The sequence below is a fragment of the Pomacea canaliculata genome, linkage group LG7, assembly GCF_003073045.1.
Source record: "Pomacea canaliculata isolate SZHN2017 linkage group LG7, ASM307304v1, whole genome shotgun sequence".
Classification (NCBI taxonomy): Eukaryota; Metazoa; Mollusca; class Gastropoda; order Architaenioglossa; family Ampullariidae; genus Pomacea; species Pomacea canaliculata.
Window position 1 is genome coordinate 25451308 of NC_037596.1, and position 14573 is coordinate 25465880.

A 14573-nucleotide genomic window follows, 5' to 3' on the forward strand; every position below is an offset into this window, starting at 1 on the left:
CCTCTCGGAAATGTCACGAATAAATTTGGAATTGTTTGCAGAATCTTAAGTAATAATTTATTCTGTAATTTTGTCAAATTATTGTCTTCCTGAATCAATTATGATCTTCTTCAAAAAATTTTATTGTTCAATTCATCTTTTATATTCACCCTATCGCGCTGCAGCAGACGACAGCTTCAGTCTGCACTTCGTACATTTTAGGAGCGACTATGAATGTATACATCGAGCCATGGCAACAAGAAGAAATGATGAAGAAAGTCAACCCTTTCTTTGGGAGGAAAAGGGACAGGGTGATTACAGTCAAACTGAAAGAAATGAATATCGACGAAGGTAAAAGGTTTTGATAATAGGGTACTATAATTTTAACTAAGAGGCAGAATGACTATGAATATGATTTTGCTGTTTTTCTAACTTTTATGAAGACGTAGGCATGTTCACATGTTATTTGCATTTACTAAAATGACTAATATTCAATAAATAACAACTGTAACGGGAGGGGGGAACTTTTTTAAAAAATTGAGGCACGTATATGTGGCTGTGTGTGTATTTTTATTTCACGATTCAGTTCTATACATTGCTCCAATCCGTCGCGAGTTTTAAAATTGTTTTCTAAATTAACAAAAACTGTCGATAGTTGCAACATGGTCTGCAGACCCACATCAAACTACAACTGACACTGTTATGCATAAGCCTTGTGCAGGAAATGCTATGTCATGCTCTAAGATGAGTTACCTTAAATGTAGGTCGATTTATACAGCCTTGTGGAAACTTAATATTATCACCTGTGGCTGTGTATAGTACGGACTCAGAAATGTGGAAAAGGAGACTGAAATATGTAGCAATCAGTCTTTACAAAATATACAGATTTAATTTGGCATTGTGGAGATAAACGCTGAGGTCTACGTGTTCATACCTTTTCATTCTAAACTCTAAAGAAATATATAGTGGTTAAATTGTTGGTCCTGGCAATAATCCTTAACTTTTTATTTTTCATGTTTTCACTGTAAATTATATTTTTAAATACCTTGTGTCGCTTGTGCATCGTTAACAAGGATACGATTTTCACAGAAAGTTTGATAAATAAATCCAGTTTAGGTTGACGCAGTATATATATATATTGATCTACTGTAGTGAAATGAGCTAGAAACGAAGGTGAAACAAAAGTTATGCTGAATATTGCATGATTTTATTGTGATACATAAACCAAGCTACACTAAAGAAAATCAACTTTTTTGTTGTTGTTGTTTCATGTCTATAACAGGTATCGTTTGGCTCTACTGGTTGTGATCGTGGTTGTGTTTTTTGCTGCTCTCATTGTGGCATTTTATGTGTGGGGCGCTTCTACCAACAAGAGAACTTCTGATCCTTACGCATATAAACATGCAGCTGTAGCTTCTGATGTAGCACAATGTTCTACAGTGGGAAAGTAAGCACACTATGGATTTCATTTTAAATGTGTGAACATGGTCCCCTTTTAAGCCACGATATAAGAATTATAGATTGTTTGTATTTGTTTACTTAATAATGATAGAATTTGATGCTTATTATTTTATTCACAAACCAGAAAATATAGTGTTAAAGACACAGGCAGCATCAAAAAGTGTGGGGCGGGAGGGTGAGGTGTGTGTGAGAAAGAGATATTGGCTACAGATGTTGTACGCCACGTCAAACTCTAAAAGCAGTAATACTGCAGATACTTGCGAGGATGCTGTAACACCTGTGATGTGATTTGTAAGGCACACTCCTGGTTCCTGATTTTTTAGATTGATTTTTCTGTTGTCTGCTGCATTTGTTATCTTTTGTTTATATTCAACAGCTTTATAGACACTGTCTGCAAATGGAAAATCTCCATTCTAAAATTCATTTGTTCTAATGTGTTATTATAATCATTATTGTTTTTTCTTCCATTTGCATGCATATAGAAATGTCATTGGTTGAGATGAGATTTGCATCTTGCATTAATATGTTACACATGATATAGACTGTTTTGGTGATATCAGTGCACCAACAGAACACCCCAAGAGAAACCTAGAGAGTTTTAGAGTATGTTCATTGCGAAAGCATGACCGAAGACACCTACAATAAGAGAGTTTAATTACATAGTATAAGGAGTACAATTAAGCAACACTCTCTAAAGCTGTTGACATGTATCAACATGCTTTCTTCAGCAACTAAAAGTGACTGGTGCGTTCATTGCACAACACCCTGAGACTAAATCAGAGTTATGTGTTCTCTGTTTATAATTGCATATGCTTAAATGAATAACAATAATTATGTGATATTGCAGACACCCATAATACTTATTCTTTTGGAAATAATTTTTTTTCCAGAGATATATTACTTTTAGGAGGTAATGCTGTAGATTCGGCCATTGCAACCCTCCTGTGCATGGGTATTGCAGATGCCCAATCCATGGGTGTTGGGGGTGGATTCTTTATGACCATCTATAACAGGTATGCTGCTATCTAAAGTATGTTGATTTCCTGAGAATTGAGGATAGTTCTAGAAAAACTTGGAGTATGAGATGTAACATTGAAAACAGAAGCTCATCCCTTCATTTGAACATGCACCCACCCAGCCGTGCCAGCAAGCACATGTGCATGCGCACACACAAATTTGAAGACCAATTTTGTCACAAGGGATGATGTGATTCTTCTGAAAGACGTAGAATTCTTAGAGTCTCTCTGTCCGCAGGACAACCCAGAAGGCAATTGTTGTGGATGCTCGAGAAACTGCTCCAGGACTAGCTAATGAATCGATGTTCGAGGGAAATCCTGCTAGTTCCAGCATAGGTACTGAAGATAAGACAATGACCAGCACGTTATGTACAATAAGCTTCAAAAGCTACTAAATGTATATACAGTATATGCTTAGGAGCTACTACTGCTCTTTAACCAAACAAATTACTGCTTCTGGTCAGTGGGGATATCGGCTCTTGCCACCAGAGGCCCCACTGAACCCAGATGCGTATGCTTTAGGCCACTATAAGATCAGCAAAAGAGAGTTCAACACCCAGTGTTCAGTTTTCTCTGGATACTTCAGTTTATTCTTCCTCTCTCTCCTCATAGTGCAAATTCACCTATAGGTGGAAGCATATTCCAGCCAAAGTTACCAACCAACCACTTCAGCAGTCGACACAGGAAGCACTCGGTAGTGTGTGGATAAGAGACTCGATCGCTTGTCATTACGTACTGTATTGAAAAAGTCATGGGTTCAGATCTTGTCTCAGGATACCGTATGTGACATGTTTATTTCCTCGCCAGCTCCATCATTCTTCTTCCCCATAGTGCAAAGGTGGAATTAGCTCTTTCCTACAAAACCAACCAAACAAGTTCAGCAGCTGTCGCCACACTCTTTAGACTGCTTGCTTGCCAGCTGTTCTTATGGGCCACTCGATTTTATAAGACGAAAGAAAACGTATGACGACAACCACGTTAAAGAAGGATGGTTTTTGCTAGAGCCTTCGCCAAGCAAACCCTCAGCTAATTCTCACCCGCACTGCATGTTGTGCTGCTCCGATTGGTCGCTCATGGGTTCACGCTTGAGGGGACGCAATTAAGTGGGGTCCCAGCAAACACGCAAGATTCGGGCAAGCTTGGGCCATTTTGCTTATCCTGCGCGTTCCGGTCCTCCGTTGTGGTATCGCAGCCCCGCTTGTTTTTAAAAGACCTTCTAAGGACAGCTAGATATCTCTAATTCGTCATCCCTCTCTCATCAACTGTGTCCGAAGGAGTAATCCACCCCCCGCCTTTTCTGGGTAGGTAGTGGGGCACCTTCTTTACCTGGGCCCGTATATAGTTATGAAGCGAGAGAAAGTCGTTTCCCAAAGGCAAAATGAGGAACTCAAGGAAATGTCTTGTGTCCGAAATTATAAAGCTGCGTCGGGACTCAGTGGACTCTACTTTCTGTATCTTTACCCTAGGACAAGGGTGGGGAACGTTAGACCAACGTCAGGTGAAATTCCAGCTTCGTGTTAGTGCTTGCATACGAACCCATACGTCACGCTGTGGTCGATCCTTGTGTTCTTAACGTGGTCTAGGATGACTTTTCCTAAGTTTTACCAGCGGGCCGTCTTGCATCTAGGTGCTCTTATGAAAGATGACTCCCTTTTGCGCCAGCTGGGCATTCGCCTTGAAGCAGAAGGACAGTCCACATGGTCACCAGGCTTTTATTTCCACGTCTTGCTGGTAGGAAAGATATCAAAGCCTGCGGATAATGGCGACTGATTCTCGACTTTGACATGGATCCCCCAATATGACATAGTTCCACCAATTTTTTATGGAAACAGTATGGTTGGTCAAACGTTCGGGATAATGGCTTATGCCTATCCTCTGATGGCGTTTATACTACAAGCTCAAGAAAACTCAAGACCTTCTTCGCCAAGGTCCTCCTTGTGACTCCAGTTCGATGGGACAGGTCTTGGACGACCAACCTGTTGGTGTAGACATGCTGAGGAAGCTTCCTGTATCTCCGCACCTCTTGGAGCAGTTTCCCTTCCACCCAGCTCCAGAGAAACTAAATCTTCATGCTTCAGGCCCAATAATTTGTTTGGTTAAAGAGCATTTACCATCCCTAATAGCCAGGTCATCTGGTAAGTATTAAAGGAAGAAAATTTACTAGGGAAGCTTCATTTTCTCCTTTCCTTGCATTTACATACCCATAAATTGGGGAGTGTGAACCAACTTTATTAGAACTTTATTCTTGACAACCCTATGAGCTTATTGCCTTTTTTGTGTCTTATTTTTTATCCAATTTTTTCCTCTTAACACAGTGACAACATTAGCCTTATCCACATTAGCAACACAGAGCATCACACATTTTTAGATGCAAGTCCATCGACTAAGAAATTCACACAAAATATTTTCTTCACTTGTTTAGTATGGTCAGTATAGAGTAAGGTGACCAGACGTTTCGGGAGCGAAAGCGGGACACGTGCCGAAGATGGTGTCGTCAACGACAAAAAACGCCGTATCAGCGTACGGTATTCTGATTTTTAAAGACAACCGGGACATTTGATGGACTTCCAGAAAGCCAGAAAGCGGGACATTGGGCGTCCCGCCCGATATTCAGGCGGGACACGAGGTCAAAAGCGGGACTGTCCCGCCTAATGCGGGACGTCTGGTCACCTTAGTATAGAGTCAATCATTACATCATGTGCATTGTTTATCATAGGGCCTCTCAGTATTGCTGTTCCTGGAGAGATTCGGGGTTACTGGCTGGCACATCAGAATTTTGGTAGTATGCCATGGAAAGAGCTCTTTTCTCCAGCTATCAACATGGCCAGGAACGGTTTTCAAGTACCTGAGTCTCTAGCAAGTGCCCTCCAGACTGCATCAAGTTATATCATGAATGAAACATCTCTCAGGTGATGATGATTAAGCACTCTTCCATATTTGCCACAGAGTTGTTTGTGTTTCTGTTGGTTTTTTTTTTTTTTTCTCCACCTGAAATGCAGCCATTATCTTTATAGTACTGTTTGTTTTTATTTGCCATCTGCTGTGAAAATGCAAGGCTATGCACAGAGGAAGAAAAAAATGTCTGATACTTTTTAACTGTCAAGGTGTTTAGTTAATGTTTGCTAGTGTTAATAGATTCCACACCACATGGGTAGAGATATCACAACACCTAGACTGCTTTGTTTTAGTTTGTTTTCAAATTGACTAGCATCTCATGTGTTGGCGGTCTATAGATAAAGCAGCTTTTATTCCAGGGAAGTATTTGTGAATCCAAATACTCAGCAACTTTACAAGCAAGGGGAATCAATGCGACGCCCACAACTGGCAGACACCCTGGAAAAAATTTCAAATGGTGGTGCTGCAGCATTGTATGATGATGGCCAGTTGTTAGATGACCTTATTGCAGACTTACAAGACATAGGTAAGTGAAAATCATGTAAATGTGATGCAAAGTATAATTTTGGAAAGGGGTCGGGGAAGAAAATTTCTTTAATCCTTATGTTTATTAACAACATTGACATTCACTCAAAGATTTATACATATTTTTCAGCAATTTATATTATGGATATCCATAGCCTTGTGTTTAGCACACTTTCGCTTGCTAATTTAAAGTTTGATTGGACTGGTGGCTAGGAAACAACTTCTGCACACCCACCAGTGATCACTACCTGATTTATCAGGGAAGATAAAAGACACCTGTAACTTAAACATAGTGAAACACCATCTAACTGATATTTAATTAGCTGAAAATCATGCTTCTTCAAACTTCTCAGTTCATCTATCTGCTCTTACTTCTGCAGGTTCCATCATCACAAAAGAGGACCTAAAAAACTATACAGCTCTGCTGAAAATTCCAATCAATGCAACTCTGACTGATGGAGTGACAATGTTCTCCCCTCCACCTCCATCAAGTGGAGTTGTGCTGTCATTTATGCTTAATGTTTTAAAAGGTATCTCAGCCTTATTAGCTTTTAAAAATACACTTTGTTGCTAATCAGCATCTTTTTAAATAATTATTTTAATGTGTTAATATTTTATGAAAAATCTTTAGCATAGTTTTCATTGATTGTTTGCTCACACCATTATGTATCACTAACACCTTGTCTTAACAAAATTTGCTTTTTCGGGGGCCAGGTTACAAGTTCACACCAAAAAGTATTGAAGATGTCAGCAGCTCAGTTCTTACAATGCATCGGATCATTGAGACTTTTAAGTTTGCCTATGCCAAGCGTACTGATCTTGGTGATCCAGATTATGTTAATGTTACTGATGTAAGTACCATCATCTAGTATGCCTTTCACTAAGGCTAAATGTATTATTAATAGCAGTTCTTATTTTAGAATTCATTGATTTTTCTAAGGCATCTTAGATGCTGGCATTGGGTAATTTTAGAAATCATTTTCTCCACCCATTAAATAATTTATTGCTTGAGAAAATACCACCTTCTGATGATTGCAGAGTTTTCTTGCTTTTGGGTAGATTTGTGTGTGGTTTTTGTTTTGTTTTGCTTTTTTTTTTTAAAGTGCTGCTTAACCTTGTGCATGCTGGTTTGATGGCTGAAGTCAGATATTTGGTGAGTGATGTGATAACAAAGAAACTGCAATAGGAATCTTATTCTTGTTTCAACAGCTGATCGCAAACTTGACATCAAATGAATATGCAGATGCCATCAGACAGCTCATCACTGACAACACAACGCACAATATCTCTTACTATGGACCAACATTTTACGATCGTTTAACTACAGGTACTGCTCACCTGTCGGTGGTTGATGCCGAGGGAAATGCTGTGGCAGTGACAAGCACAGTTAATGCCAGGCAAGATTTTTAATCATTTTGTCAGCTTTATTGTATGTATTGTGGGGGTTAGGAAAAGTCTTGGTGCCTCCGTATCACCAAGCAAGCTAGCTAATAGGCTCTTCTTCTATTGTACTTGTAGCACAATAGTGCCACATTCACTCACTTTAAAACTGTGAATATGGGAGGGTCCATAAATTGGTGGTGAAATTGGCACTTGACCAAGGAGCAGGTCACCTGTTCTAGATCTGCTCGGGCCTTTAGAAAACTTTCTCTTTCTCTGCCCATTCAGCAACTTCTCCAGCAGAAATGAGCACCTAATTTGCCAGGGAAGGTAAAAGCACATGAGCTTTGCCACACACATCTTGCCGTAGAAACAATGACCCATTTATGTACACTACTTATGTGGCAATAAGGCTATGGAAATCTTTACCTTTTTGTACAAGGGTAAAGAAAGCACTTGTCAATAAGAATAATTTGTGCACTTGTATTGCGCAGCATCGTGACCAAGATAGGTTTCACTCTCTGCTCTGAACAGTAATAATATTATGGAAACATTTCAACATTAGGTAACAGACAGTTGAAGGTGAGATACTTATAAGCACACTAAAAAAAACATAAAGATGAAGCACAAGAGTAAAATTAATGCAATGTAGAAAGGAATATAGTGACTGTCAACTGTAGAAATAGAGTAGTTACATAATGGGCATATGCCAGACAGCATTGCAATAGGAATTCAGAATAGTAATAATTAGTAAGTGACGATCATGGTTTGTTCAGATCTATCCATCGACACAAGTAGTTTCTTTCTGAATTAAAAGGCTGAACTACATTGGTGGGATAAGGCCAAACACCAATAGCCAACCATCATCCCTTTTAACTGCCTTAACTAAATATTGTTTGGCAATAATGCTTATTTGTATTATCTTGGCACTTTACCTTTTATCATTTTGATTAAATGTATCATTGTTTAGCTGAAGTTAAGTTCCACTGACATTTTTACACCACTCTGAGGGTTGACTGTAAAGTTTTAATCATTACTTTCAGTCCATTGTTTCATGGTAAAGAGTGGCTAATGGAATCAATGCAACTGTTTGTTTGTAGGTTTGGATCCAAAAGAAGAGGATCTCGCACAGGAATCATATTTAATGATGAAATGGATGACTTTTCATCACCAAACATTACAAATATTTTTGGACTCCCACCCTCACCTGCAAATTTTATATTCAAAGGTAAACGACCATTATCCTCTATGTGTCCCTCCATCTTCACCAACCCAAATGGCAGCGTCAGACTTGTGGTAGGGGCAGCAGGTGGCACATACATCACTACTTCAACTGCTTATGTAAGTATTGATGATGATGATGATGTAGTTTTATAGCGCGCCAGTATCCGCATCACAAAGATGCGCTCAATGCGCGGTGATCCCAGCAAATATATACACAAGCGTGAAAAACAGCTGGGGGAATTCTCTCGGGAGGTAAAATGGGCGAAGCGAAATTGTGAGAAGTTCAAGGTCACAAGTACACATCTTTTCACGAAGAATAACCGTTGTACAGTACCTGTTGTTGACATAGAAACACACTCCGCCGCCACGCGCCTTGCCAGTAACTGCAGCAGATCTATCAGATCTAAACGGGCCAGAGAAGCCGGCGATGTCTAGATCAGCGTCACCGTCGTGTAGCCATGTTTCCGTAAACGCCAACAAACAAGTATCCCTGTGCAATCAAAAGTTGTGTATCCACACCTCAAGCTCATCAATCTTGCCACGAATCGACTGGACATTGGAGAGCAGGATAGAAGGAAGAGGTGGAGATCTGCGTCGATCGTCCAGACAAAACTTCTTGAGTCTCCGCTTCACACCGCCTCTGCGTCCTCTCCTTCTTGATCTGCGAAGTGGAGGGAGCCGTGCGATGTCGACTTGCAGCGCCCGAAAACTCCGGGTAACAGAGGGAGATGAACGAAGACGGAGCAAGAGCTCGCGGAGTAGAGAAGCCGTGGACCAGCATGAAATAAGCTGACCGCCATCTTAATAATGTCGGCTAGTGGTAACGGCCACAGCCATCCAAAATGATAAACGCATGCCTAACACAATGAACGTAAAAATCATCATCACTAGACACAGACGCAACACCCTAAGTCTATAACTTGACAACTAACCTACACAGGGTGAGACGAAAGCGATGAAAAATTGAAATAAATTTGAATCAGAAGTGAGAGCTGCAGACGTCGCACAGCTAGGAGCGGCCATCTTAGTTCATCACTATTGTATTGTGATTGTTATTCTCAACCTCCTCACTTACATCATAGTATCATCCTCATTCTCAACTTCCTCACTTTTATCATCATCAATCATCATCATCAAGGCTATTACCAACTGTCCAAATTAGACCAGGTGTAATTGTAATTATTGAAATAGCATGGTTTTAATTCCTTAGCTGGGGCGTTTGGTGTAATAGTGGCTGAAGTGCCTGTCAGGTGTCATGAGTTCATATCTCGGCTCCAACATACCTCTCTCTCTGGATGTGATATGTGTTTAAAAAGTAGTATAGAATATGCCAGGCATACACACACACAGGACAGATACAGGCTTGGCGGTTGGGGGGTAATTACTGGCCAGGTGACAGCACCGTGACGGAAGGAGAGCAGGAGATGATTGACTGGTGACAGATGGAGGTGTGGGGATGTTTTGGAGGCAAGTCAGGCTTAAAGGTTTTTTAAAGAGGGCAGGACGACAGAACGTGAGGGGACAGTGCAGAGGTGAGAGATACAACTCATCGAGAGAGGGAGTGTGTGATGTGGAGGTTTTGCTTTAGCCAGAACCATCGACTGGTGTTAAAGTAAAAAGACTTGGAACCCATGAGGGTGTTGTGTTTGTTCTTGTGGTGAGATCGGGAAAGCAACCCCATCTCCACTGTTACATTTAGATGGATGATTGTTGGTGGTTTTCTCCAAGTACTGAATGATGGCAAACGAATTTACCACTGACACATTTGATTCCATAAGTGTGTGCTTATGCAACCTCATTTTATGCAAGCACCATAAGTCCATCCTTTTTGGTGAGATCATAAAGATTTATTATTATTATTGCGGCCCTATGCTCCACTGGAGGTGATTATGAACAAAAAGATTATTATAATGCTTTCAGGTAGCAGTGCGACAGCTGTGGCTAGGAAATTCAATGGAGCAGGCTGTGGAAGCAAGACGCCTTCATCATCAGCTGCTGCCAGATTATATCACATACGAAGAGGACTTTGATATGGTATGAAGTTCAGCATGAACAAGTGTACAAGCTCACATACACACAAATTAATCATGTACATACACCCATCACCCTCACACACACATATTTCCATACCCTCCATATCACATCATCAGTCATCCCACAGCATACACATACTCTAATGGCCTTTTCCTCACCACATACCACATACCCTTCCTCTGCCAATTCATGCTGGCAGTCAAGTGTAAAGTCAGCTATCACCAGTTAGCTTTCCCTAGACAAGAGACATGGTACAGTGACTGCTACATCATAACTTGCCAAATAGTGTGTAGTCCACTCATAAAATTGAGTAACTATTACCCTACCCTTCTCCAGACAGCGGAACTCAATCTTTGGCGAGAAACTGCTTGTCATAACACTAGACACTGTTCTGTTCTTTAAACAGTAGACTCAGTCCTAGTGGTGATGAAAGGGGACACATGCTGGTATTAAGAGGTTATTTGTCTGTTGTCCTGATTCCCTACAGTACATGTGTTTGGTCATTGATAATGAAGAAGATTATCAGTCAGTGCACCACTAACTCTTCTACAGAGTATCAAGAGGATCCTACATGCAGCAAAGGTCCATTCTGTCCAATGCAGCAAAGGAAAATTCTGTTTTGTGCAATAAAGGACAATTCTATGTAAAACCTAAGTGGCGTATGAAAACATCAAGTCTAGCATAGAATGTGTTAAGATTGGGTAGTGTTGACTCACATGTTATTTGGATAAGTGGTAGGATATAAACTGGATACCTTATACAATAAGGCACACACATATACACACACACACACCCTTTCTTTAATTCTTCGTGTACATTATTTATGTCTAAATATATAAATTCTCGACTATATTAATAATTAGCCCTTCAATATACTAAACTGCTTAGTGTTGTTATTTGCGGGAAGTACACAGGGAACTCGAGTTAACTAGTATATTCTCTTTCAGTCAACAGTCTAGTGTAAGCTCATTGCATACTCTTTATCGTGGATGGCGAAATAGTCGAGAGTGCATTTAGCAATAAATGGTATGCTGTAACTATGACCCTCCGCATGCCTCTTCATCTAGGCTTATGACACCATCTTGTATACATGGTTGTGAATATATCTCAGTAGATTTATTTGCTGATATGTTTTCATAAGTGTCTGAATGTCTGCTATGTGCATTTGATTTCTTTATCTTTTGTGTATTTGTTTTGTTTTTGTAAAGGACATATAGGGCCTATAAAGTGAGAAGCCTATTATTATTTGGTCATGGTAATCAAATGATGCATTTTCTGAAAACCCTTTGTGCACTAAAAATAACTTCATGACAACACATTTTGTTCATGATTTTTTAACCATCCATAATATGGCTTCGTTCAGCTTTTGACAGCCCTGAAAATAGGAATATTCATAGCTCATGTGTACCACCCTTTTGCAGGCTATTGTGAAGGGCCTTCAAGCTCTTGGCCATGAAGTACAAAGTATAGCACTGGGAAAGTCCATCATACAGGCCATCTCGGGTGAGGGTGGCATGCTACATGCAGTCAGCGATTTCAGGAAGGGCGGACACCCAGATGGATATTAACAACTTGTTGCAAGGATACTAGTTGGAAGAAGACAAATAATGTATAATTCATTACTTTGAATTTTTTTTTAGCTGAAACCGGTTTCTTCTGAAGAAACATTTGCTCGCGAGTTAGTAACATTGCCTGCTATGACAAATGACCAACTTCATTAATCCTGCTGGTTAATTATATTCAAGAAGTGTGCTCAGTCAAGAAAGTTACAGAAATACAGACAGAACAAGTGCTATTTACAAAATAGCGATATTTTGTTTCCCTTAAGAACATTATAGCCTATTATGAAGATGAATAGCCAGAACATTAATTTGTGATCCGAAAAAAAAAGGTTCTTTGATGGTTTTTAAATTTCTATATAATATTCTGAATGTCCGGCTGCATCGTAGAGACACCAAGTCGGAGCACTGACTTGAAATGTTTGTCCATCGAAAAAAAGATTGAGAGACGCCTCTACGTGGGGATAAATACTTCTTCTTCCTGTTTTTCGTTTTTTTAAGGTCTTCTTTTATTACTAACATGCCGATTTCCTGCACTGTGGGCAGAAGTTTCGCGGGCCGGATGGCACCGCGTCGCGGGCCGTATATGGCCCGCGGGCCGTAGGTTGTGCATCCCTGCCCTAGAAAATAGAAAATATGTTATTGACACAATCATGATATTCTTCAATCCTATTACAATAGGGTGTACAGTATGTGATTGCTGGCTGGCTGGCTCACTGGCTGTTTGAAATTTGATAAAAAAAAGTGGAGATAAAAACCAAGCCTTTTTTTAAAATTTCTCATCAAATATGAGATTTAAACCCTTCTGAAGATTATATTTTAATGATTAAAATAGCAATAATTATATAATAAGATATTTCATAATAATGATTATATTTCATCTAAAAACAACCGTCTACCAGAAAGTGATTTTTTGCTGAGATGGGAAGTAAAGCATTCTTAGATGAAGTATGGTTCACAACATTTTTTACATTGGATATAGGAAAAAAATACAACATGCATTTAAGATCAGAACCATTTATAATGAAATTATGATTTAAAAGAGTTTTTATGATATTGCTTTTATAGTCATATTTGAACAAAAAATTGTAGTATCATTATTTAGGGGACAGTTTTGTCATCAGGTATGAAGTCGTGAGTTTGCAGAGTTTCTCAATATTCTATGAAGTTTGTGAGGGACAAATATACATAAGTGACTAAAGTGGAAGATTTTGTGATTTAATGGTCACTGTATGTGTGTATGTGTGTATGTGAGAGAGAGAATACATGTGCAAATATAGACGTACAGATTTTACTGTACAATGAGTACAAATTTTGTTATGTATGTTTTTGAACTATGTACGTATAATTTTTTGCCTGATCACTTCTATGTGTTAGTGTTGGTTTTTTTTCTCTAAAGCAAATTCAAGATCCATTTTTCACAAAGCTTCTAATGTTTAGTTGGTCGAAGTGGTTTTTCACTTCAGACCAAATGAAAATAAACATACCCGCACATTATAATTGGACATCATTGATGTGGAATGCTTGGAGATGTAGGGTACCATTTTTTTCCATGCTGTTACATATAAAGTGACTTGATGCTGCTTATGTACCATGTATACTTTATTTTCATAGACCTTGTGTGATGTATTTATTTATAACTACATATCATATTGCACCCGTACAAATGAGAAATGATCAACTTTATTAATATCAGTGGTTAATTCTTACTCGGGAAGTGTGTTCAGTTACAAAAAACCAATAGTGCTATAGTTACAAGACAAGGATAAAGCTATTGATGAACAATCACACATGATTTCTCTAATTTTGTGCTTTTTATAAACATATGCAGAATTCTGTGTAAAAAATATTTAAGTAATGCATATCAAACATTTTGACCAAATCTTGTATATTTTAACGAACAATGATTAGTAATCTTCCCTCCAAAACTAGTTTGTGTTTAGTCTAAAATATATACTTGCTGTATGAATTTAATCCCCGATCAAAGTCAAAACCCCAGTGCAAAATTATTTTCAAATGACTAGATTTATTTCACTATGAGATACAACCCATTTGACTGAATAGCAAAGCTCTGTCTCACCTAAAGGGGTTAAGACTGTCAATGTACTGTCACTCAAGTAGGTTCACTGCTGTGACAACACCTCATTAGCACATTTTGCTCAACCTTCTTCAATTGTGTACACTATTCAGTACTTCTAGAATAATGACTAAATTTTTAATGACTAAATTATGACATTGCTTAATTCTTTCAACTTGCTATTAACTTTGAAGTTTATATTTGACATTTTTTTTGCAAATGCAAATGTCTTCATAGCTATAACTCAATTGTGTTGGCATTGGGGTGTACCCTATCATATGAGGGGTAGTGGATAGCTGAGGGGTTAGAGTGCTGGCGTCTGAACTGAGAAGTGTGCCGATTTGATACCCATGTAGCACGGCTCACTTTCTCCAGTCCACCTAGCTGGCAGAAGTAGGTATCTGACTCCAAAGATGGTTGAGG

The 14573-nt window shown here is 39.1% G+C and overlaps 1 protein-coding gene across 2 annotated transcripts; it reads left to right on the forward strand.

The window, feature by feature from the left end:
• Positions 1 to 162: 162 nt before the first annotated feature.
• Positions 163 to 12393, forward strand: LOC112569047 (glutathione hydrolase 1 proenzyme-like). 2 transcript variants are annotated; one of them, XM_025246690.1, is made up of 12 exons: positions 163 to 330; positions 1262 to 1426; positions 2331 to 2453; positions 2695 to 2792; positions 5173 to 5365; positions 5711 to 5877; positions 6257 to 6406; positions 6591 to 6727; positions 7086 to 7273; positions 8357 to 8597; positions 10401 to 10514; positions 11936 to 12393. In XM_025246690.1, exons 1-12 carry the CDS (start codon positions 230 to 232, stop codon positions 12080 to 12082), a joined length of 1824 nt encoding a protein of 607 aa, XP_025102475.1. In that variant the 5' UTR covers positions 163 to 229; the 3' UTR covers positions 12083 to 12393. The 2 variants fall into 2 exon arrangements, with proteins under 2 accessions (XP_025102475.1, XP_025102476.1); XM_025246691.1 differs by lacking the exon at positions 163 to 330 and adding an exon at positions 765 to 897.
• The last annotated feature ends 2180 nt before the right edge of the window (positions 12394 to 14573 follow it).

Coding starts and splice junctions, on each gene's coding strand:
- LOC112569047 (XM_025246690.1), top strand. CDS start 230: ATGGCAACAAGAAGAAATGATGAAGAAAGTCAACCCTTTCTTTGGGAG. Junction 5,366..5,710: donor ATGAATGAAACATCTCTCAG/GTGATGATGATT, acceptor CTTTTATTCCAG/GGAAGTATTTGTGAATCCAA. Junction 10,515..11,935: donor ACGAAGAGGACTTTGATATG/GTATGAAGTTCA, acceptor ACCCTTTTGCAG/GCTATTGTGAAGGGCCTTCA.